Source organism: Mya arenaria, chromosome 6, assembly GCF_026914265.1.
Source record: "Mya arenaria isolate MELC-2E11 chromosome 6, ASM2691426v1".
NCBI classification, from domain to species: domain Eukaryota; kingdom Metazoa; phylum Mollusca; class Bivalvia; order Myida; family Myidae; genus Mya; species Mya arenaria.
The window spans coordinates 71,061,433-71,087,539 of NC_069127.1; the positions used below are offsets into that span (position 1 = coordinate 71,061,433).

Here is a 26,107-nt window from a genome sequence, read left to right on the forward strand (position 1 = left end):
CTATCGCCTTTGAATAATTTAAGACTTAAACTGTCATTAATGGTGACTTTGACTAATGTTGTTGAAATTGTCCTCATTCATCGCTCAACGTCCCATCAAGGCCATTTATTAAACTGTTTTATAAATATAGGATCTGACACGAGTTGTAAGTATATACGAAAGTATAACCAATAAATTATTTGGAAGAACTGTAAATACATAAGGTTCACTGTATAATAAGTCGGTTTCTATAGACGCTTGGACAAGGGCAATGTATTCGTCCCCCTTTTGCCCCCTCGCATAAGGACACGCCGGGAACCATTTGCAGTGCTCGATCCATGGGTCATCTTCAGGATCCCATCTCCGGAGCCCACCATCACAAGCAAAACATCCCACATGGTCTTAACTGCCTAAATAATATATAACAAAAACTCATATATACGCAACGTAAATATGCAATAAAATCATGTCGCAACAATGCTTCCGAAATCCACCTAGTTCAATACGACCGTATTCAACTCTGCTGACGTTAAGTCTTAACAAGTACTAATGCGCGATGTAAATATGTCTTTTAAAACGGAAAAGAGCTTTATCAAAATTTATTATAATATGCTCAAACGCTTCTACAAAACGATTGCTATAACCTATATTCTAAGCGATTTAAATTGCTAATAGTACTGCATTCACAAATAACACTATTGTAATAATTTCAATCATAATTTAATAAATAACAACACAAACTTTTAAAACCATCGTATCATCTGCTATAATCAAACATTGTTCATAACACAACACAAACCTTTTTTCTGTTTTTATAATATCTGGTAGAAAAAAAAATATGTCTTCAATTAACAGAATGCTCGATGGACGAAAACAACCATCTACCTGTGTAAAACAGTCCAGCTTCTGCTAATTGGTATGGCCGTTGAACGGCAGACGCTGGCCATGTTTTGTATGATGAAAGCCTTAAATCCATTAACCGGAAGTTCTCGTTCCTAGCATCGTAACGTGTCACGGAAGTACGTTCAAGAGGGTGATGCACATTTCAAACGTAATTAATGTATTCAACTGGATCTCTAGAATCAGAGGCTGCGTTGCGAAGAAGATATCCTTAACACACTTCAATCGATTTCCGAAGTTGTTTAAAAATACAAACTAAACAATATTTGTATTTGTAAAAGGCGATCAAATTCGAAACATTGAAATAATAATCTAAACGCTATTTACTTCCTCAATGGTCTTTAGCATTGATTTAAAGCATTTTGCCATGAAATATTATGCATTTTATTCAATTTTACCTTTCTTGTCCAGAAACCGAGTCAAACCCCTTCTTCGTATTACATGCGGGTCTTCATTGCGGCTCTATTGTTAATATAGATATAATATGAATATTCATAATAACGCTTCCTATGTGTTTAAATTTATATAGACGCAAGCAACAAAAAACATATTTTTGAAACATTAAGGTATAATTGTGAACACACAATAACTCATTCGTTAACAAAACGACAACAACATTGGAACAATGAGTAAAAGCCCTTTTTATCGTTATTTAAAAATTCATAGTTATGGCTCTGGAGACAGCCCTGCTTAAATCTAAACAAATTTCATTCAAGAAATATGCATCAGAACTTACATTGTAAGAATCAATGTTTGCCTGGTTTCCAAAGTACCGAACAATGAATCTGCATGTAGGTGCGTTCCGAACATGTTCCCTCAAGGGGTCGTCTCCGTCACTGAAATCCTTCAGCCCGATTCCGCATTCGTAACATCTCACTAAGTCATGTTTTCCTAATATTCAAACCCGCCCGATATTACATAATGATGTTTAAATAGTCTTGGTTAAAAACAAGATGTAGTAAATATTTAAAATAAATCGAAATCAATTGATCTAGTTTATAGAAACATAATCAGATAATTGTATTATGTTGCAGTTTCTGGTTTAAAATTGCAGAATGGTGTGACACCATGTTTTATATGTTACATAGTCTTAGACATGTCCATGAAACTTCGACCGTTTAACTTCGCAGGTAAGGTTCAATCTAAAACATGCAATAATACATGCAAATCCTAGCCTTCACCGACATCTCGAGATAAATCGAAGACGGATAAAGTTTATCTTATTTTGATGTCATGGTCCCAATTGGATGGGATCGCGATAAGATTACGACAAAAATAAGTAAGGACGACAGCAAAGCAACTTCATCACGGATGGGAAAAAATATTATATATTATGTTATGTCCTAAGTGCAGTTCTGCTATGTTGGCGTAAAGAATACGTCATTATAAAAGCAATTGCAGGCGATAAAAGGAATGATAACATCCAACTTGAAATGCTGATGAAATTAGGTAAGATTTGTCACGAATTCGAGTTATTTTAATACGATGCCTATGCGCATATCGCTATACCGCTCGATGGAAGTACACTGCATTGCAATATATGAGTTATTTATATATAACAAATTGATATATCAAAGGGTAAACAAGTATGTTACTTTCGCTTTGTGCATTGCTCTGGATTCAATGTAAATATGGGAAATCATAATGAAATATACATTCTTGAACGGCAACCATAAAGGGGCTGTACTCCGTATTATAAAATAGCGAAAACAAAGAAGAAAATTGTCGAAAACTGACAAACTTTGCATCGATGTGTACAATGCATTGAAACTTACTAACTTAAATACCGCATAATTTACAATTTATTTAAGTTTAGCAGTTATTTCGTATTTTTTTTATTAAAAAAGATTACTTGGTATGTCTACCTAGTAGAAATCATTCCTTCATACATGATTGGCTAGTCGGTGTTATCACGTGATATTACCGAGGTAGGTATATATTTTAATTATGTTACCTTAATCAGAGTAACCCGTCGTAGCTCAGTGGATACGACGCTGGACTGCAATTTTGGCGACACGGGATCGAACCCGGTCTCCGAAACAATTTTTTCTTTACATTTTGGTACTTTTTTTTACAATTATGATATCAAAGCGTAACACATTCTATTAGATAATTGTCCTGAGTTTCGTTACAGAAAAAAAACTGTTTTAGGTGCCAATCTGGTGTACAGTACCCTTAAATATCATACACATGTATTTCAATGTATTAGAATCACAACATAATCTGGTAAGTTTCATTTTGATACTTGGTTTAATAAATGTGTTAACCCTACTAACAGTTACGTTTTGAAAGTACCCCTGTTTTTAGGTAGTTAGGAGACGGTCATTATTACCTTCACCTTTTTATTACTATTGTTTCATATAGGATGGCCATAATATATTTTTCTGTGTTGATATGAACATATTACCACAACGATTGAATACATTGTCATTGTACTATTATACTTTTCTTTTTTATTGTTTCCTCCCTTCACCCTTATTGTTTGAGTCTAGATTTGATTATATTTGCTGTACCAGTAAAGAAGAATCCAGCCGTAGTAAGCGATGTCGGTGTTGGTAGCTGACGTATCCACGACGCATAGCTCCTTTGACGTACCGAACCATCCTCGTAGGATGGATACCTAGCTCTCTGAGGTATAAGAATTTACAAACACCTTATAGAAACGACTCTTGTCCTAAGTTGTTGCTATATAGTGTCTTATGATGCAATGCACAATGCATGGCCCAGCCGCCATCACGTATTTTGATCATGTTTACGTCTTTAAGTATAATGAAGTTTATATTCATTAAATATATCCAACCAACTTTACAATTACGGACCTTTATGTAATAGTTAGATGACATGAAGTGAATTCTAAATCATTAAGGATTCACTTCATGTCATCTAACTGACTTAGAATACAACCTTATTGGCTAATACATTGTCGACGCAAAATCTGACGCAGGGAGAGTGTATCGAATGTTTGGCAAAAGGCGGACCTTTAAACACGCGCGAACGTTGAAATTGTCAATGATTAAGTCAATTAATTAATGGTCGCTTATCTGCAATCTCATTGGCTGAACATGTAGGTTTTATTCTAATGTTTGTTTCCAATATCCGCATGCGTATAAAAAATTCACTAGTATAATATCATTCGTAATATATCTTTAATATTTGTTTAAAGAAAGGTTTAAAAAAGCTAAAAGTAAAAAAATACCGGTCCCGTAGATTCGCTTTCCGGTCGATGTGAAGGCTCCTGTAACATTCCTTAGAAATGTCGATCGAACATATAATGCTGATCGTGTATACGTGACGACGTGTTTCTTCTCATTTGGTCTGTTTTTGGACGATCATCGGTTATGCCAAGCGACTGGACTTGATAGGTGGTAACTTGTTCATCGTCCGGCGTTGCCTGTGCGATTACTGAGTGATAGTTGTTTGCAACTGACGGAGCTTCGTTTAAACTAGAGGTTGGTATAGTATGTAAATTGTTCGTTACTTCATTTGGCATAGTAGGATAAATAATCGCAGCCGATGATGAGAAATACAAGTTTCGACAAAATTGATTAGACAGTAGATCCTGTGATAGCTCATTCTGCTCTGGGTGTTGCACAGTAGATTGAAGAGCTTTTTCCGTTTCTTCATGTGGTCTAGTTGTAGGGTTTGTGTATTCTAATCCGTTCAATGATGCGACTGTTTCAATGTCTTTAGTTCTCTTCATGCTCACATTTTCTTCGATCCAGTGTCTTTTCTGTGAAACAATTTCAGAATTGTTCAATACTGTCATTTTACTGTCATTGTCATCTGTTTCGAAAAACGACTCATTATGTTTTAATAATATACAACGCAATTTGCATCAGTTATGAATAAAGGGAACGTTAGGAGTGTAGGGCAAGCCGTTCAAAGAATTTTGGTATAGTCAACTATAACATATTTATATTGTTCAGAGTGATGAAATATTACAAAAGAATCTGTTATGAAAACGAAAGTGCCTTCATTTTTTTAAACATTTTTGAGTTTCATCTGAATGCCTTTGATGGTCCGTTCTATTGTACTGTACACGTGTGTTTGCTGACTCTCCCCAATATTATAACTTTTTTTGTACTTGCTTGTTGTTTTCTTTTTAGTAATTCATCATGACGATCTGCAATCAAAATATTCATTTGTAACACTGATTTTTTTTCTAAAATTATGTGATCGTATACGAATTTATACAATAATAATAAAAATAAAAATAATAATAATAATAATAATAATAATAATAATAATATAATAATAATAATAATAATAATAATAATAATAATAATAATAATAATAATAATAATAATAAATATTATTATTAGTATTATATCATATAATAAGACAACAACTACAACTGTCTTATGATAATTTAGAACGATTTTATTGCAGCATGTTACTTTGAACGCACCTGTCATTCCTCGCGATCTTCGGGTAATCATGTCCATATCAGGTTTCTTTAAAATATAAAGAAAGCGTTTAAAAAGAAGGAAGTTTTTATTGATGTTAAGAAGATAAACATACTGTATTGTCAATTCGTCTTCCCTGGTAGATGAGCATTTGTTCCATTGTCAAAATGTGAATCTCCTTTAAAAGGTTTGAAACCTGTGTTTAATGAAACAATTTGAAAGCCATAATATAGCAAAATTATTGCTTGTAACCGGGCTTTCTTTTGGAAACAAAGTGAAATAAAACCATAAAAAGTGATACCGCTATAAAAGGAAAAAAGGTTTTGTTATCGTTTTATATATAAAGCCCCTTTACAATTTCGTCATGCTTTTATCAGAAACCGCGATAACGGTCATGATCAAATAATTCATTTTTCATATCATTTGGGATTCCGAAATAAAATACAAACAAAAACAATTACATACGATAAAATTCCAATGCTTATAGCGTATAAACATAGCTTTTCCCGTAATCCTCATAAATGGAAAAATTCAAAAACTAAAGTGAGGAAATTCCCATATTACACGTTCATGACTACAAGGGAAATTATTATTAACTATACCGCACCTGAAACCAAAAAATAAAACAAGCAAAGTGAAATATATGACATTAACTATAGTTCTTAATTCAGGTCATGAGTCATTTCAGTCACGATATCAGTATATTGTATGACGTAAAAGCTTAGGCGTTTATTATAGGGACAAACATGGAATTGAATACTTTTTTGTGGTAAATCCATACTTATATATTTTGATAAGTATTGTAATAGTTGATTCAGACGGACTGAGTAATAAACCGCACCATTTATTTGTAGATTATATCTGTTGATGTAGAATAGGTATACCACAAAACCTCAAGTATCGATCAATTTGTACAAAGGACCGGTAAATAATGGTACTTTTAACATATCAACATTCTTTGAGAATATAAACCCAAGTTGTTATGACAGTTTCATATTATTTATTTATATTTGTTGTTTAATTGATATGTCGTTGGTATTGATAATTACAACTAGGTTAACTTCCGGATCCATGTAAACTTCATTCTGTACCGAAAGCAAAACCAGAATAAACTCCACATAAACGTTTATAGTGAAGTATGTTTAGGCCATGAATAATAGATTCCTTGTTTAGTGTCATCGGGTGGGTACGTACAAATATGAACTAGTAAATTGGACCCGTATTATCACATTTAAGGAGCTGTATCCCAAACACACTTAACGAAAGACAAAATATACAAACACCACAAACAGATCACAAAATCATCACAGTAGTGTATTAGGGCGAAGAACTCTTATACCTTCCTATCAACTGTGGGCCTACATATATACGCTTTTTACAGAAACTGTACACAGCGAACAAGATTTGATTTCCATATTCATGAAAATGAGATCAAAATTGTGCAATAATGCAAATACCTTGGTCTCAATTTTCAAGACAAGGGTGACTTCTCGTTTACATGCAAAGGTATCTCATTCGGGCAGGAAGAGAACTTGGGAGTGTCATTAATAAAATGCATGCTCAAAAAATACATTATGAACAATTGTGCATCACTTGTGTGTTCCCAGTTGATGAATATTGCAGTTCCGTGTTGGGATATAAACAAGTTCCGTCATCAGATAAAGTTCAAAATCGTTCTTTTCGGAAGGGTCTCGGTGTTTATCGATTTGCTCCGAGTACCGCCCTTATATAGGACAAGGGCGCTTCCGCTGCTAGACTTTCATAATACGCCACTGGAATAGACTCATGGCCATGAACTGCAACCTGATGAAATCATTATATTATATCATTCGCACTGTTGTTAAACAAATATTCTAACGTAAGCACAATGCGAAGGTGTCCTGTTGGATCCTGTTTGGTGCTCCTATTTGGGTAAAATAGATAAATAATCTGTAAGCCCTACTTACATATTTTTCTTTTTATTTGAAAGGCGTTTTAGCTTATCGAGTGACCAGTTGAATTGAGTTTCCTTCGGTGTATGCGTTTGAAATATATTCTTCGTAGTGTTTTTTTTTTCAAATATTTGACACAATTATGTTTGAATGGCTACGTATTTTTAGGGACATGTCATCATTTATTTATGCTGGTAGGCTCTCATATAGACGTTACATATAAACTATTCGTACGGTTTGCAAAAGTAGCTTTAATTTTGAAGATTGCTCTATCAAAATGCCAAATAACTGAAAAGCATTAGTGAACTCTTTCATCTAAATCGGTACAGTTAATTTATTTGTACAAGCTGAGTGTAACTTTAATTTGATTAATTATAAACGTTTGCCATGGCATACAAAGCTATATTAACAGTTTATTACTTCGTCGTATGGCTAGCTAGTTATTTATCATGATATAAAATAAACGTTTTGAACTTCTAGTCATCTTCTGCCAGTGAGGATGTAGTCAAAAGAAAGCATTCCTAACCTTCCAAGTCTGTATTTTGTCAGTTACCACCATAACTACTACTTATACTACATATACAGATGTTTACTAGTGTGTTACGCCAATTCGGGTACATAACTCTCAACTGATTTTGCAGTTTTCGCCTGATTGTAGCTGTTCAGTCCCAAATATGCACAAATGACCTTGAGTGAGCAGTCGGAGGAGAACATTTGATGAAGCCAATGTCAGTTCTGATTGGACACTGGGTACATTTACGAATCGTCATGCTCAAAACAAGCTGTACGCCAAATTGCGAAAATTGCAAATCACGCCAAAATGTCGATCCTATTTAAAGAGCCTTTGACACAGTCATAATACTCTTCGATGCGATTGTTACTCAGACTAAAATGGACCTGCAACACTAAGCCTCAACATGGGGAACATACATGGCAAGTTAATCCTATAAGTTATGGTCAAGATACAGCCCGGACAAGATCCAGTCCAGATCAGGACTATCAATAGTACTCATTTTGATATTTGACCTCTTAGCAAGACCCTGACGTTTAAGGTATTGACATTGTGAGCGACGCACCACCCCATCTTGTTTGACTCTTATGGCATTTTGTAATAAAACCTAAAATGCATGGTCAGGCTACAACCCGGATAGGAATCATTTTAACCTTTGACCTCTAGGCGTGACCTTAGCCTTTGAGGAACATCCCTGTGCCTTGTGCGCGTTACGCAAACTCATCATGGCAATCCTTAATGACGTGTTTTTTTTATAGAAAATCCTACAACGTTTGGTAAAGATACAGCCCGGACAGATTCAGTCTCGACAGACGGACACACGGACGCCCGTACACTGAAACTTTATTGTGACACTTATGTCTCGCTCTACGCAAGGTGGCTCGGTAAAAATGAACATGCATTTTCTAGCAAAACATGACAATAATACAATAAAAACTAAAGGCTTTATATATTCTAATACAATGGCATTTACAAGCCATACCCGTCGATCGTTTGCATATAAACAAATATTGAAGAAAGTTTGTCCATGTTTTGGCGCCTTTTTAGAACAAAATAAATAAGGCGCTTTCAAGAAAGATGTAATTTGTTCAGTATTTTAAACTCCAGTTTTTATAGCCGTATTTGTCAGCGGACCTCTGCATGTGTCTATATTCACTATTAAATGGAGATTTTCCCCGTCAAAATATTGTTTGACAATTGTTGCAATCTCCTTTCGGTGAGTACAAAAGCGAAGAGTAGAACTACTTACGGAACGCTGGTTTAGTTATCCTTGGACCTGGTGTGTTTGTCATAGTGATATGCTTTTATATGATATGATTATGTCTACTGTATATGTTTTAATTCCTTGTTATGCACCACTTGCCGAAAGAAATTTATCAACCTAAGGGCCTGAATTTGATTATTGTTAATTTCACCTCAATCTCAAATAGATCTCTTACATGTCAACATAAACAACTATTACCTTCAATTTGTAATCGTAATCGAGCTTCTTTAGCAGGAATCCTGGATACTCTGGAAATTTCAAGTTTCACATTACAATATGTTTAATCATGCACATTTTTTCTTATTATAGAAATTAGGAAAATATAAACACGATCGAACATAATTGTAGTTGTATTCAAATTCAAGTAATGTAATAGAACAGAAACAAGCCAAAAATCTAATTCTACTAGTGATGAAACGATTATCGAGTACAATCGATAAATCGTCGCTGACAATGCTATAATTGATAGTGGTTGTCCAAAATCGATGTCGCTAATGTTACTTCCGGTAACTACATATGGTTTTTGTTTTGTGGTAAAAGTCGAGTAAATGTCAATTGTGTAATGTTCTTTCCGGTAATTTCTCGTTGAGTTCATTTTAACATGGGGGGTCACTCTCTTACAGTTTGTTTGTTTGAAAGTTTTTTAGTCATGGCTCATTTCGATCATCTGACAAAACACAAATGCGGTGAATGTTAACACTTTTGGTTTAAAACTTACAAACTCTCCCAAAATTACAAATTGTTTTTAATTGTTTATATAGTTCATTAAACCTTCTTCAATAACCTCTTTGGTCTAGTGGGTCCGGTCATTACCTGCAAATACTGGGGATCCCGGCTCGATGCATTCTGTTCTTGACGCATTTTTTGGTATCGTTAGTAATTAAACTAAACTACTTTTTTTGTGGAAGTTTGATAAAATTAAGTCATTCTAATGAAATGTTTAATACAACAGGTTATTGAATGTTGGTTTAATTATTTTTATTTCATAAGAATGTTATGATTATGCTCTAATCGTGTGTATTCCTTAAAATGTATCTTATGATAAGATACATTTTAGGGAATACACACGATTAGAGCATAATCAATAATGAATCAATAATGAAAGGTTTTCTAACATAGTAGTACAGGCAAAGTAAGCAAGTGATATATGCACATAACAAAATATTCACGACAAAAGTGTAAAGTAAGGTTAAAAGCTTATACTGTGCATCGCTTCTGTCACACTTTAAAGCTGCTTGTTATGGTGTAAATGTTGTTAAGATGTTTATATTTTCGGTACCGTTATAATTTGATGGATAAGATGAAAGGTGATTGATAAATGAAGGAATTAGCAAAATGCGTTGGAAGTAGGATAGAAGCTAAAGAGAGAGAAACGTCACGAAGCGGGAAGACGGGGCAGGGCATATATAGGTCAGGCCAGTTGTAGAATCTGGTTTGTTCTTATTATCTTAAGTAGATCAAAACCGTTTAGTTTGGCGAATGTAGTGTTGAACATGATTGAATATCGTTGAGTTGGTCAGGTCCGTGGCATATTATGAACCGAACAGTAGTACTTGAAGTGACATAGGCATAATAGTAGATAGATGGTCGAAGTAGATGATGCCTTTGTGCACGATAAAGGGGACAGGTGAAAAAGAAATGGTAGGTGTCCTCGATATCACCACATTGACAATTTGGACTATTGATAATGTTTTTAGAGAACAAATGTTCATTAAGATTACTACAATGCATCCGCAGCCTTGCATGTATGACGCTCCATTTGCGATCGCCTTCATAGTAGAAATTTGGAATTTATTTTTTATTCTTGTTAAGATTGCATTTAAAGGAGGGCAGGGATGTCGAAGAACGAACAGTTTCCGGAAGTGAATTCCATAAGTATATTGTGGTTGGAAGAAACGAGTGAGTTTGTGTTTCCGCCTTCGTCTCCTTCATAGATTCAAGTCCTGTTTCTATATAAAGATTTGAAATGGAGACAAGTCGCGTTGCTCCGGAAATTATTCGTGCTGCCTCATACTGAACCTTCTCTCGGTCCTCTTCTTCAGCTTGCGTTAAATTATCCCAAACTACATCTGCGTATTCCAATAGTGGCCGAATAAATGTTCTATATAAGACTTCTAGCGATTTGCCATCAAGGACGTATTAAATGATCGCATCAGGTGAATACGTTGCGATACATTGGTTTTGACGGAGTTAATATGCTCATGTCATGAGCAGCTATTGGCGAGTGTGACGCCGAGATGTTTATGAGTAGCAACTTCCGCTATTTGAATATTATACATACAAATAAGTGGATGTGCCTGTATGTTTGTTTTTCGAGATATTAAAAATGATTCGGTTTTCGCGGGGTTAAATGATAGAAGCCACCTTTCTGCCCACATACTGATTTTGTTCATTTCATCATTTAGTTGCTGAGCTGCAGACAAAGGATCATCGACAATAATATACAGGGTAGTATCATCTGCGAAAAGACGTATGGGTGATTTTATTTCCCGTACGATATCATTTATAAAGACAAGAAAGAGTAGGGGTTTGAGATGTCACATACTGCCCTTACTCTTTACCCTCGTCTAGTGCAAGACAGAAGGAGTGATAGATAGATACAAGCTGATTTAGAGTGGAGTCATTTTGAACAAACCCCGACTGAAATGGGGTTAAGAAGTCATTTTGACGGAAGAAGTTAAACATGTATTTATGCAAAATCCTTTCTAGAACCTTACTAATAACACTCAAGATGGATATTGGACGATAATTACCAACAGTTTGGAGATCTGATGTCTTAAAAATCGCACAGACATGAGCCAGTTTCCACATGGTTAGGATACTTTACCAGAACGAAGAGAGTAATAAAAAGATCTCGAAGGGGCTGTAAAATTTCGGTGGCTATCTCCCTTAAGTACAAAGCTATTTACAGAGTCAGGTCCTGTTGCCTTTCCAGTTTTTAGTACCTTAATTGAATCTATAACATCTTGATGGAAAATATCAAAATCTTGCAGGAATGGGACGTCAGAGACAGTAGGAAGAGGTCTGTTGGAAAAATAATCAGAAGGCTCTGAGATTGAAAAAAGTTATTCAGAATATTTGCCTTGTCAATGTTAGATTCGCATACGATGCCGTCGTGAATGAGAGGGGGAATGTGCTTCGAAGCCGGCGTAGCACTCGTAAAATGTTTTATAGTTTTCCAAAAATCGGAAGAGAAAAAGGTATTTCTCCGAAGTTTTGAGGCAAGTTTTCCATAATGTGATTGTTTGGCAGTTTTTATGATATGGTTAGCATGATTTGCGAATAGTCATGTAAGCTTGCCAGTGATTTTCAAAGTTTGAGCGTCTCTGACTGAGTAATTTACGAATTTTATTATGAAACCACGGGGGGTCCTGAGTGCGAATCGTTATAGACTTTGACGGTATACATAATTCACAAAATATCATAAGTTGAATGGTAAATCATATAGCGTAAATATCAATATTCCTGTGAAAACATGTATTCCAGTCAAAAGATGACACAAGCTTTCGAAGTTTGCCGTAGTCCCCATGTGTAAAGTTTCGTTTAAATGTTGATCCGACCGTGTGTTTTTTTTTAATTTAATATGCAAAAAATAGTGAAGTGGTAACGAACTAGCTGATCCAGAAAAGGTTCCCCTACACCACATTTCAGTACAATATCTGGTGTTGAAACTAAGAATAAGTTGAGAAGGGATTCCGACGTTTCGGTAAAATGAGTAGGGTCACGGATGACTTGTGACAGATTCAATTGCTGACATAATGACTCAATCTTTTGTCCAGATAATGATTTATTCATATCAATGTTAAAATCTCCCGTAATGACTATATCTTTTATACCAGTATCAACCGCCAGTGACATTGAGTTGGTAATGGATTCCAGAACATAAAAAGTGGAATTATGAGGTCTATAAAAAGTAACAAGCAAAAGACGTTTTGTTTGCATGCGTAGTTTAAGCCAAAGACTCTACATCGTTTACTTCTAGATCACGTCGTTCTCACACAAATATGTCAGATTTAATATAGACTAAGACACCGTCATGGAGGTCACTAGATCTATCTCTTCTAAATGGAGTATGGAAAGCAGGAAATATAATCTCAGACGTTTCAATGTTAGGCGTGAGCCATGTTTCAGTAAAGGCTAGGATATCAAAGTTATGAAGGTCGGCATATAAAATGTCTTTTTTGCCGTAAAAGCTCTGCACATTGTAATGTACTATACTTAAGCTACCATTAATCGCAGTATAAGCTTCAGAAGAGGAGACTGACAGAGATGACGTAGGACCAGGATTTTCATGAACATCACCGGAAAGAATTAGAAGCATAGACAACCAACACATTAATTCAAAATGTGTTAATTGTTTAAAACCTTTTGATTGAGCTTGAAAATAGCAGAACAAACCGACCCTCATTCGATATGTGCCTATTTCAATAGACATTTATAAAAGTGTTAACCGGGGTCATAAAGCTCTATGAATGAGGGATATCTGCCAACTGACTGACCTGTACTACGGAGATATAGGGAAAAGAAAGAGAAAGTAGGAGGAAAGAATGTATGGAGGAAGTACCTGAGTAACATAACTAGTACTTTTAATAGGGAGTTCCCTTAAATAAGTAGGGTTTGGGTATATTTTATCACTATATTGCGCGAATGGGAAAATTATATTACACACTTTAATGTAGAATTAGTTACAGGATGTGTTATTATAAAATGCGAGTAGCGTCTAAAAAGCTATATACACAGTAGTGTTTAAGAATCGATATCTTCTTAAGTATATCGCATATATATAATGTGTTTACAGACATGACAGCATTGAATCGACTTTTCCTTCCAGTATATACGTTATAATTTTTAAAGAAGCAGCTACCACAGAAACCTGAATTGAATATTGAATGTTAAGCTGGTTCACAAATATTTAATATGCTTTTACACGGATAAAATGCTAAGATTTGATGCAGTGTGCATCATTTTGTAATTGATGTGCAATTATTACGTATGTGTTGTTATATGTTTTCGTTAAGTTATTTAAGACAAAAAAGGGTTAAGGAAATTAACTTACTGTTGCAAAAAGCATGACTTTAGCACCACATGTACTGATTCCATGTTTAACCATTTAAATTATCATGATGATACTATGTTTTAAGAATGTATTCCTTACTGATATTATGAACTTTAGATTATAATTGTCCGATAGTAAATCGAAATGCAAGCGGATGCATTGTCTTGTCATTTAAGCCATAATCATTTAAGCTAAAATGCGTGCAACGTAATCTTTTACAACAAAAGTCAACCTATTCGCTAATGCCGTTATATTTATTGGTAAGTACTCCAAGGTGTTTGAAGTTTACGGAAACCGTTAGTTTCCTGTTACAAATTGACCTTTTCCTTTCGCACTTTTTAAAGTCGCTCTGTTTTTCATTATGTACAATAACGATGCATTTAATTTGATTGTATTCATAACGGTCCATTTTCGAGTTTGCAGAACAGATATCGATTGAAGGCCTTTCGGCTTTTCAACATTTAAATTAAATGTGGCCTGCTGACACAATACAAACAATAACGAGATAAACAATTTAAAATTGTATTAATACGCAAAGATTGGCAATTCGAACATATCCGAAAATGTTGCGTTCATCGTATAATATTCGCCCTTTTTGTTGGAAATATTGTTAACAAAAAACAAAATCGGGTCAGGGATATAGCTTCAACCAATTATCACCCCTTTACCCATTTTTTTAATGAATTAAGGAGAAAAAGATGATCAAATGCTAACATTTCTGTCTGACTTTCGTTTTTCTTTTAGTTTGCCATTGTATTTTAGCAAAGTAGTTCAAATCCTATCGAGGTCAATGAAGAACTATTATTGTTTTCTTTTTGATTTCTTTCTAAACATTTTTGACCTTCAGTATCTTATTAATTCATTTGCTCGATTACGTCAAATATCATAAACAAGTTCGGAGCTATAATTAAAAAAAGATCATGCATTTCAACTACATGAACAGAACAGACAATTTATAAGACTTATACAACTGTACATCGTCGTAACACATAAAGTTATGTCACGTGTCGAAACATATTTTAATCTAAAGAAACAGTATATGCACAAGTTAAAGTCAAATACTAAAGCAATAGGAAAAAGATACAAACTAAATATCAATGTTTATATTATTTTGGTATATTATATACAAAATTGAATTAACATGCTATGTCTCTTTCATTAGAACACAAACACCAACGTTCGTCAAGTGATATTTGATTACGTGTAGATCGCCATTTTTTAATTCTTAAGGGATGTACAAAAAACATTTCAAAGTATAAATGTTACTTTCAGGGTACGAAATCTAATCATTGTTCATAATCATTATACCCAAAACAAAACTTCTACTAATCCTAACAATGTAATTAGAAAAAAATAGTTGGTTTTCAGTGGTGACAAAACTTTTACAAACATAGTGTTATTCAGCAATGGCGGATACAATTTCTGTGATCTATACATCTAGACAAATAATACTTGATATTCAGATATGATTATTCACAACATGTATAATCGACAAAATTAAATGTTCAGGTAAGTGCATTCTATTAGTAAATATTAAGGTTTATATGAAAAGTTCGAACACACTGTTATTTAAAACGGAATAATACATAATATATGACACAACGTTTGCAAAACAAATATCTCAGGACATCCATCTGACAGTTGTACACGTATGGGTAAGCAGTAGCGGCAATTAAAGTGACCATCTCACATACTGGATAGCCGCCATGCCACGAATGTGGACTTTCCGCTGGCCGGATTGAACAGCCATCAGATTAAGCACTTAACCTCCGAATACCAAAACGTTAGTTAGTTTATACTCGCTCTTAAGTTTACGAGCCTCATATGAGAGTTATTCCCATTGCCTTGTACGCAATTTATTGACAAGGAATCTAGCCATAAAGTATTTTCTGGCATCAAATACACCATTACGGGTCTCCGAGTTAGTAAATTCGACGACCACTCGCTTACACTTTGTCGATTGTGGTCAGTTTGCCACATCGGTGGAGTAAATCAATGTTGAACGGTTATTGTGTATTTTCCATTTTGGGGCATTGTCGATGATCTTTCTTTCTATTGTCGCAGATCGGACACCAGAGTCCCCAGGGATACCATGGAATACCATTCATCAACCTATCTCGTACAGATCATCGTTGGCCTTATTATCCGCCTAATACTAGCCTTTAGTTTACTGTTCTCTTTTTATAATTTCTGTAACCGCATCATGTATAATATTTATACTCAGTATATAAAAAACTATATATAAATACCTTAAATCACCTAGAGTCACGCGAATAATTCCAGTTGTCCACATCCTTTTCGGTTCCCTCTTATCCTATTAGTGGACTTTCGCTGTAGAAGTAGGCATGGTTACTCCTGTCGTAATTACTCCCCTCCTATTGTTTGGCAAGAAACATCGTCTAGTATGGGTCATATTTCTACAGGAACGTTTACATTGGCATTAATTTTGAATGCCATTTTCAATGGTACTCGGATGAATAGGTCTGATACAGCTAACATGAACTAAACATTTATTTATAGAAATGCAACCACCTAATTGAACAATAAGCTGAAGCAATATCTAATGCAACCTTGTGTATTTTACGTATTTTTGCGCGTTTTCTTCTTAACCCATAAAGGTCTTAATTATATCGTTGACGGGTCTGTGACATACTGGACATGCTGTGAAATATTCTCTGGCACAATCTATACACAATCGATGGTGATTGCACGGGAGAAATAAGACATTGACTTGGTTTGTTTGGCAGATAAAACACATCAACATGCTGCGGAGACGCTGGTTTTCTTGAAGTAAGTTATCTGTGATAATAATGAAACAGAGTTTTTAGAAATAAAGTAATGTTATCAAACAATATGCATTACTTCCTTGAAACTCGAGTTTCTGCTTATTATTATAAAACAGGAAAGTCGATGCAATCCAAAGCCTTTGAAAGCGATGATTATGCAAACACATTTTATTGATTGTCTGCTTCATACACTTTTGCTTTGAAACAAAAATCTGAATTTATGATAAAAATAAAAGGAAAAATGGAAAAGTAAAGAAATGGACATATGACATAAAAAACAACATCATTCAGACATATCGTTGTTTTTCTTCAACGATTAAAATGAAATCATGAAATACCTTCAGTAAGACTTCTTTGTTTTGCCGCATGATTTTCCTGTCGCTGACCAAGGATCTCAAATGTATTTATCAAGTCTTCTATCGTCGGACGCGAGTTTCCTGTTGAAATAAATTTCATTGTACTAACTAACATTAGAATTATATATCAGTGTATGTATTTTGTCTAAAAGCTATTGAATTTCAGCCCAAAGATTTCAGCTAACCAGTGTGCCAAACTAAGGCATTTATCGCAAGCCGTGAACAAAATTTATTTAATTGGTAAACAATTAACTGCCTACAAGAAAAGCCTTTATAAACTTTGAGTAGTTTACTTAAAAAATGGTCGTCTAATTAAGAGATATTTACGGGTGATGTCGGTTTCTGTTTTATATATTTTATTAATATTTGAAATTTACAAGAGTTAGTTATTCATGTGCACACCTTTTTCAGATAACTGAATAATCGCCATGTCAAAGTCTTGGCTAGAAAACCCCATATCGATTGTGCAGGTCCGTCTTAGCTCTTCGATATCTGTGGTATTAATATTCAGATTCTCCACTCTTGCAACTAGGTCAGTATTGGACTGTGATATACTCGTTTGTTCACTGCAACCCTGTGATTGTGGTAAAACATAAATTATAGCGTACATATTCAATAAATAATTTAACAACTATTACCACTAAATTATTTTGCAGAACATTTACATACATTTTGTTCGCTATATGCTATGTCGGTGTCCATTGTGGCTTGAACTAGAGCAATGTATTCGTCTCCCTTTTGCTCCCGCGCAAACGGACATGCCGGAAACCATTTGCAGTGCTCGATCCATGGGTCATCTTCCGGATCCCATCTCCGCAAACCGCCATCACAAGCAAAACAGCGAACATGGTCTTCGCGGCCTTAAATGTTTACAATTAACTATCGTACTTTGACATATCAATCAGCCTCTCATTATATATGTCAGTAATAAACATTATAACCTTTTTATATATAAGAGAGTGTCAATAGATACAGTACAGAAAATGTTTTGTTTTTATGTCATTTCGAATGAAATAGCTCAGGAAAGTCCAATTAATTGACTGATAAAGTAAAGACAATCAGATAATAACGACAAAGTTTCATTGTAATTAAACAAATTAATTTAAAATGTGTAACAAAATGTTTAAATAACTCGAAAACAAATATATAAGAGTGTAGTTTTAGATGAATAATTGTTCTAAATATGTATATTTTTACCCGTGTAGTACAACCCCGCTTCCGCTAGTTGATATGGCCTCTGAACAGCAGACATTGGCCACGTTTTGTACGATGAAAATCTTGACTCAAATGACCGGAAGCTCTCGTTTCTCGCTTGATACTGTGTCACGCAAGTTCCTTAAATATAATTTTGCAAATTTCAATTGTTAATCATGCAATTGAAACTTGATGGACAGTCGCAGGCAGCGCAGAGGTTGATATACGTTTATGATGCAGATGAATATATTTTAGACCTTGTTTAAAGATAACCTCTTATTCACAATCAAAATAAAATAATCATATTTATTCCAGAGCGGTTTATGTATATAACCATTTTTATTTCTTAAAATTGATAAATAGCTTTAAATGAATGCTTTACTTCTTTCCTTATCAGATTAGCGCATTAAAGAATATAGTTTTCTGTGTCGTTTTGATCTGACGAACGTTTGAAATCGTAATCGGACATCAAAGGCTTCAAATGATTGAACAAAAGATCTATACATATTTTAGTAATTTTAATGGCCTTCGCTTTCTTTAGACATTTTTAAAAGAAACAACACACTTTCTGTTTTAAATATACCTTTTGCATCCAGAAACCAAGTCAATCCCCTTCTTCGAATCTCGTCTGGGTCTTCCATCCTACTCTAGTTTAAATAAACATAATTTATAGATTATTGTTAATGGAGAATGATGTTTTTAAAGCATGGCCTTCTAATGCATGTTATTCACTAATAAGCAAATAACAGAAACGAGTAGTACGCAAGACAATTTTCAATCCTATATCTTGATAAAATCTTAGACTTAAACTTTTTATATATATATACCTTGACTATAATTCAATAATTACAATGTAAAATGACACTCTCTCTCTGTGATGGACGACAGTGAGTTATCTCGAAAATTACCTGTAAACAGGATTTGTGTTTATAATAAATGCATATCCATTTAGAATGCTTACATTGTAAGCGTCTATGTTGCTCTGGCTTCCAAAATAGTCAACAATGAATCGACACTTAGGTGCATTCCGAGTGTGTTCCCGCAATGGGTCATCTCCATCACTGAAATCTTTTAGCCCGATTCCACATTCGTAACATCTTACCAAGTCGTCTTTACCTAGTTATAAATTAACCAGTTATTATCACGTACTACTTATTTCACAAAGTCGTGCATACAAAGATCATATACGAGATATTTACGCAACTAACACAAGTATACATATGCGTGTATATGTTATAAAATAGTTCACTGAACTGATTGGTGTTGCTTTTTTCACATAGGATGCCAATCATATATCGACATAAACATTTACTGATAAGAATTTATCGGGAATCCCTTAATGTATATACGACTAATAACATCGGTGTCTGAGACTCCGAAAAGGAAAAGTAACTCCGGATATAATTTGCTTTGCTGCAGATAAAAAAATTAATATAATTATAATAATGATCTCATTTATGTTTGGTATATCGCTAATTGCTGCCAAATATCGTTTTACTCTTTTGGAGACTATGTAAAGTAATTATACCAAAACCTTTGTTATCAAAATGGTTAACATGATAATGGTGTTTTGATAAAAGAGAAATTAATTCCATTTATTTATTTTAAACAATAAAATGTTTTATATTTGGAAATGTTTGTGTGGAAATAACATATGTTTATAGTGGACATAACCTTGCCATATAAGTCTTTTGGACAAAGCAAATGATAACTAACATTTTTACAAAATAATACATAGTTTGCATAGTTTTACATATGTCCAAAGTAAAAATGTCGGATCGGAAAGACTGCTTTAATAGTTAATAATATAATATTTCGTTTTAAAGTTCCACCATTTGCATCAACGTATAAAGTACTGTTTTTAACAACAGTTTTGTATGTAACAATCAGAGACTTCTGTTTCAGTGAAATTACCCCTCTCGTGATTTCACTTGACAGATTATCAAAATTACATTTTAAACTCAAAAGACGTCCATAATTAGATAATGTATACATGCAGATCTAGCCCACCCCACCCATAAAAAAGTTTTCTTTTAAATTCATTATCGGAGACAAAAGTGATAAAATACGCTCAAATCGCACCGTGTTCGCCCCCTCTAACGTAAATATCTCGAATCGACCCATGTTCGTATTGCATCAATTTGACTTGAGTAAGGGGTAAGCGCCCGTTCTTTTATTTGGTTAAGATAACATTTGAATCACCAGTGAAGAAGAATCCAGCCCCAGTTAAGGCAGTAGGAGTTGGTAGCTGCCGCCTCCAAGATGCAAAGCTTCTTTGACGTGTCGATTTGTCCACGTATGCTGGATACCGGGCTCTCTGGGTTAAAGAACAGATAGTAAAATAACATTGTGCAGTGCTATTGTAGTATAGAACCTTGGGAACTACGTGGACAAGGTCAGCACTCACAAACCTGTTGTGACTTTAACTTAACAATATTTGTATTTTATGAGCATCATACCTAACCAAGTTCACAAAACTAGAAATACTAGATTGTTATTAAATACTTTACACTCGTATCATTTCTAAAATGTCTTACAAACACAATAACTTTTTGTCCTCAATATGCTTTTTTGCTTGTTTATGAAAGGATTTGACTTTGCATGACTCACTACAAGTCACATTTGATATGCTTACCTGTCGAGGTGTAAACTGCGGTAGTCTGTCTGGGATATGTCGATCTAACATTCCTTGTTGTTGTTCGTCGAGGTTTGTCGTATGTCTACTTATCTGTTCCGTTAATAGACTTTGATTAGTACTGCTAACTGAATAAGAAGGTTGGAAGATGACTTCGTTGTCATCCGGCGATGCTTGAGCAATAACTGAACGTTGTACGTGTTCAGCTGCAATTGACGTTTCGTTTGAATGAGAACTGTTAAAATTCATGAAACTGTTTGTTCCTCCATCTATCGTAGTATCCGATAATGCACGATACAGATTTGGAGTGTAGCGAATGATATCTTCCTCCGATGGACCAGTTAAAAACCTATTTTGAAAAGACTGATGATCACCATGTGTCTGATTGACACCGGTTTCTTCATGGGTTCTTGTAACAGGGTTATTGTGAATCTCCCGCTGTACAGGTGCTACAATTGAATTCCGAGTGCGTCTTTTGTGGCTATTTGGCATTCTTGTTCTGTCTATGCTAACATTTTCAGTTCGTTGATCTCTTACCAATGATACTATGTTAGCCTCACTAACAAAGGTTTGTCTGCAAACAGCAATCTGATCCAGAAAACTTTGTATATCAGTTACAGGTACACTTATATCTCTTAAATAGAAATACCTTTCTCTAAAAAACTTCTTGTTATCTTTACTTGCGTTTAAATAGTCATCAAGCCTTTCAAATAGAAAAAATGAAGTTTCGTTTCTGATACAAACGCTTGTTACACTGCCACTAGGAACAAATAGAGAAAGATCCGAATAGAAGCGACAAGCTGTTTTCAGGGATACATTGCTGTATGCCTGTGCTTCCTTTTGATAATTCTTTGAAGGGTTGAATATTAAATACATCCCGTCGCCTTTCATGTAAATTCCGTCGAATGATTGAACTTTCCCTAATATATATTGTATGGTTTTTATCGTCTGAACTCTCTTCCTGATGTTTTTTTTCGAAATGTTTCTTGAAATTTTGATTGTTACTGCATCATTCGTTTTGTACAGAATACCACTACATTCACCTAAAAAAGAACATTTTTCCTTTAAACGTAAAAGAAGTAAATGAATTATCAGGATTAAAGCCACAAAGATATCAATGACACATTTTAATACATAAAAAGTAAAGTCATATAAAACAGGCTATTGAACTGTATTGCTTTAATCAAGCAACCAACATTTATATGAGAAACTCCACTAAAGAACACAGTACATGTACATATATACTGTATGAACAATAAGGATACAAAGGCTACTGCTTTATGCAAGCAAACATGGCAGGACGAAGACTTCTTTAAATTTAGATTTTTTATACAATTGATCTCTCAATTCATAATTAAGCAGGTGATTGAAGCGCGTGCCTGAATCGCGTGCAAAAAGGATGTATCCAACTTTAGGCACAACAACCAAAGAATATATGTTATACAACATGATATTCCAATTCTTACCTCTTGGTATGCTCTGCAATCGATGTTTCTTATGCGTGTCATATATGGGTTGTTTTGCGTTCTGTGAACAGGTAAATTATAAAAGTATGTAGAATTGCTTTTGAAAAGTAGAAGCATAAAATTTATGATTTGTTAGTGATTAAAGTAGGTCCATGCTATAAAATTTCTGAAATGCTAATTTAAATTAAAGAAAAAAAAATCGAAAAGCCTAAGTCTCAAAATAATGTATGAAAACAATCCTTTAAAACAATAATTGATACAAGTAAAACGATAATATTTGTTCTAACAAACAATATACCTATCAGAACTATGATCCCTTATATTATGGGCCGTCCACAGTCGTTTGAAGGACCGAAACAAAACTAAAGATTGTAATAGAACTCATTTTCTTTATTTCGTTTTGAGGTTCTCTTTTTAGCAAGCACAATGCATATATCCGTTGCGACATGGGAAAGTGTAATTAGGAGTTGAGCAAATTTTACGAAAGCAGATTTTATCAGATTACCAATAAAAAGCAAACGCAATTTTTCGGAAATGTCTTATTATGAAAATACATATTCTTATTTATATTATTTATTTACACACTTCACAGGTACAGAACGGTGCTGTATAGGTAGAAGTGTGTATGCCATTGTAAATTTGGATACCAAGCGTTTGTTAATTAAGACAGTGTTTTAATTGATTGTAGTTCTTAGCAATTCGAGATTATCAAGAGAAAAAGTCAATCTTAGTGCATTGAACATTGTGCATGATTTATTAAATCAATGCCAATATTAACTACATCATTTTCGTAGTACACGAACGTTTTTTGCATTTCGAATGTAACATTGGGATGTTTATAAACTTTTATACAAAGATAAGGCATATAATGGTTAAGATTAATCTGTTACTGACCAAGCCCAAGCTCCTTTCTGACCTTAAGCCTCTTTTATCTTCCACTTTCACTGAACATGCGTTTGTGTAAGGTACGGTTTATGAAGCACTATGAATGTAGGCATTGCATATCAAGTGGTTTGTCATTTACATATCATTCATGGTATTTAACATGAGTATTTTTCCTCTGGCGAAAATAACCCGTGTTTATCAAACAGTTATATATTTCCAGCGCAAATTTCCTTTAAGGCGTCTGGCTGCATGATACTCATAACATACATTCGATAAACGACCAGCTTAAGAGGTACACTTACAATATGAACGACAAACATGCTGACGGCTCAACCTATATGGACGAAAAATAAACGTCGCTTAAAATAAATATTGAACGTGGAAAATTTTGAAAAATACTGTCATTTCATTTGATAAAATAGTTCAACAATTAAATGCTACTAAAGGCTTAGTCTGTTATTTACACCCTTGAACATTATATATAAGTTCTACCTTACAACGAATCGTTTTATAATCGGCACATTTGAACGTAGGAGAATCGTTCGACCCTACCGATTGATAAACGGGACAGGTATTCATCTTACAGAAATTCAGCTACACTTTTCCTCTCTGAAAGAGGAAATTATAAAGTATTACCGTTTGATAAATGGAACAGGTATCCATCTTACAGAAATTCAGCTACACTTTTCCTCTCTGAAAGAGGAAATTATAAAGTATTATTTGTTATACGTCTTAAAAAAAAATCAGAACTAATTATATGCAACATATCGTTTCACAACTTATAACGAATTGGTTATATAGGTCACACCACATAGAAATCCGTCATAAAACAGTTGCATTTGCAAAGATCCATTCGCATAATAAAATCAATGGAATAATATGAATTACGAAAATAGGGTAATTATGCCTTTAAAAAATGATTTAAACGAAACATTACACAAATATTGCCATTCCACGATATAAACAAATATACAAACACAGAAAACACACAAATTATCAAACGTTATTACACACATACAATCCGAAAAGACAGTACACACTTCGTAAGTAACTAATTTAATACTGCAACTACGATGACATATATGTATTGTTGTTTATTTTAGTTACTGACAAAAGACTTAGACGATAAATGTTTTGTTCTATTATGTAGAAATAAATTGCGATTCACTGGCGATAAAAACAATTAACCTTGAAATTAGATCAGCTCCAATTTAAGATTTTAAATATATTCAATATGCGTCATCTGCATTGATTGGATTTTTTGAAAAGCTTTTTCTTTTTTTAAAGATAACATCGATACTTATATATTGTTCAGACTTTGTTCAAACCAATTAACACTATAATTATCAAGTTGTAAATATCTTTTTTATTTTGTTATCATTTGTTTTAACTACATATTACACTTTATTGTTCAGCCAAATCAAAAGTAGGGTATTCCCTATCTCACCACGCTGATTAAGGTTACGCTACACTGATATATTTATCCGTACGTATGATCATAGACACCTGGATGTTGCAGAACAATAGCTTACTTAAATTGTAAAACAATATTTGTCAAAACACACGAATACATACAGTGGGCTCAAAACGCCATTATATGGTAAGAACATGGTAATTTTCGATTATTCTCTATAATGCCCCTGAGCGCCTGTCACGATCCAGACCATAGCCCTCATTACTGGTGCTAAGGTGTGTGATTTACGGATTTCTACTACTGTTTGGACCAAACGGTAAGATTGTTCAGCTAGTGAGATGAAGTTTTTAACATTCTTTGCACTGAGAGCGGAAGTGTGACACAGTCACCTTCGAGGTAAAACACTCGATAAATATATCACGTTTGACATTACAACAAACCACCATTTATGATTTCAAATATATGTCATTGTGTCGCATAAGTATTGATTTGATTTTTTGAACAGCTATAATTCAATTAAAAAATAATTGGCTCTGACATATTGCAAAGACGTACATAGGTAATACTGTTATCGCAGTATCCAGTTATAAATTTATTTTAACTTATTAAAGGACTTTATTATTAAGCCCTGCAAAAGAAGGCACGCTGGCACAAACGCGAGTACACAAGCGAGCACCTTCGCACACACATATACACACACACACACAAACACGCACGCACGCACGCACGCAGCACGCAGGCACGCACGAACGCACACACACACACACGCACGCATGGATATTTTTTGCTTCTGTTTTGACTTAACAGTTATATGTCTGTGTTCGTTAGATGTAGTGCACTGGTTCAGACAAAATACATATACAGAAAACAAACAAAATATTGCTCATTTTTATACACATAATACAAAAAAGATATTACACTCATAGTAATTAACTCGTTTAGTTACAATGCAACTATGATGATAGATATATTGATGTGTATTTAAGTTACTGACATAACAATTAAGATTAATGTTGTGTGCTATTCTATAGAAATAAATCGAGATTGACTGTCGATGAACACAATTACCTTTCGAATTAGACCAACCCCATTTAAGATTTCAAATATATGCAATGTGCGCCGTCTGTATTGATCGGATTTTTGAAAAGCTATTTGTTTTAGTTTAAGATAAAATCAGTACTTACCTATTGTTACGACTTTGTTCGAACCAATTAACAATATTGTTATCCCTTATAAATATCATTTTATTTTGTTATCAGTTGTTTTTAACTTCCCTTTTCCCTTATCACTTTATGATTCAGCCAATGCAAAAGTAGGTTTTTCC

The 26,107-nt window shown here is 34.1% G+C and overlaps 1 protein-coding gene across 10 annotated transcripts; it reads right to left on the reverse strand.

Moving 5' to 3' along the window:
* Positions 1-217: 217 nt before the first annotated feature.
* LOC128239208 (baculoviral IAP repeat-containing protein 3-like) lies at positions 218-26,107 on the reverse strand. 10 transcript variants are annotated; one of them, XR_008261840.1, is made up of 18 exons: positions 25,968-26,057; positions 23,862-23,978; positions 22,485-22,545; positions 21,019-22,061; positions 20,586-20,700; positions 19,345-19,499; positions 18,967-19,030; positions 18,387-18,524; positions 17,859-18,049; positions 17,592-17,763; positions 17,172-17,270; positions 16,297-16,846; positions 9,190-9,239; positions 5,288-5,333; positions 4,076-4,609; positions 1,616-1,770; positions 865-1,341; positions 218-389 (listed from the first exon to the last, which is right to left on the reverse strand). XR_008261840.1 is itself a non-coding variant. In XM_052955745.1 (13 exons), the coding sequence occupies exons 3-13, from the start codon at positions 23,687-23,689 to the stop codon at positions 16,653-16,655; spliced, it is 2,250 nt and encodes a 749-aa protein (XP_052811705.1). In that variant the 5' UTR covers positions 23,690-23,703; positions 24,006-24,062; positions 25,968-26,107; the 3' UTR covers positions 13,389-16,652. The 10 variants fall into 10 exon arrangements, 9 of the variants coding, with proteins under 9 accessions (XP_052811705.1, XP_052811706.1, XP_052811702.1 ...); XM_052955745.1 differs by lacking the exons at positions 218-389; positions 865-1,341; positions 1,616-1,770; ... (2 more) ...; positions 9,190-9,239; positions 23,862-23,978 and adding exons at positions 23,672-23,703; positions 24,006-24,062 and having other exon boundaries at positions 13,389-16,846; positions 25,968-26,107; XM_052955746.1 differs by lacking the exons at positions 218-389; positions 865-1,341; positions 1,616-1,770; ... (1 more) ...; positions 5,288-5,333; positions 9,190-9,239 and adding an exon at positions 23,672-23,703 and having other exon boundaries at positions 13,389-16,846.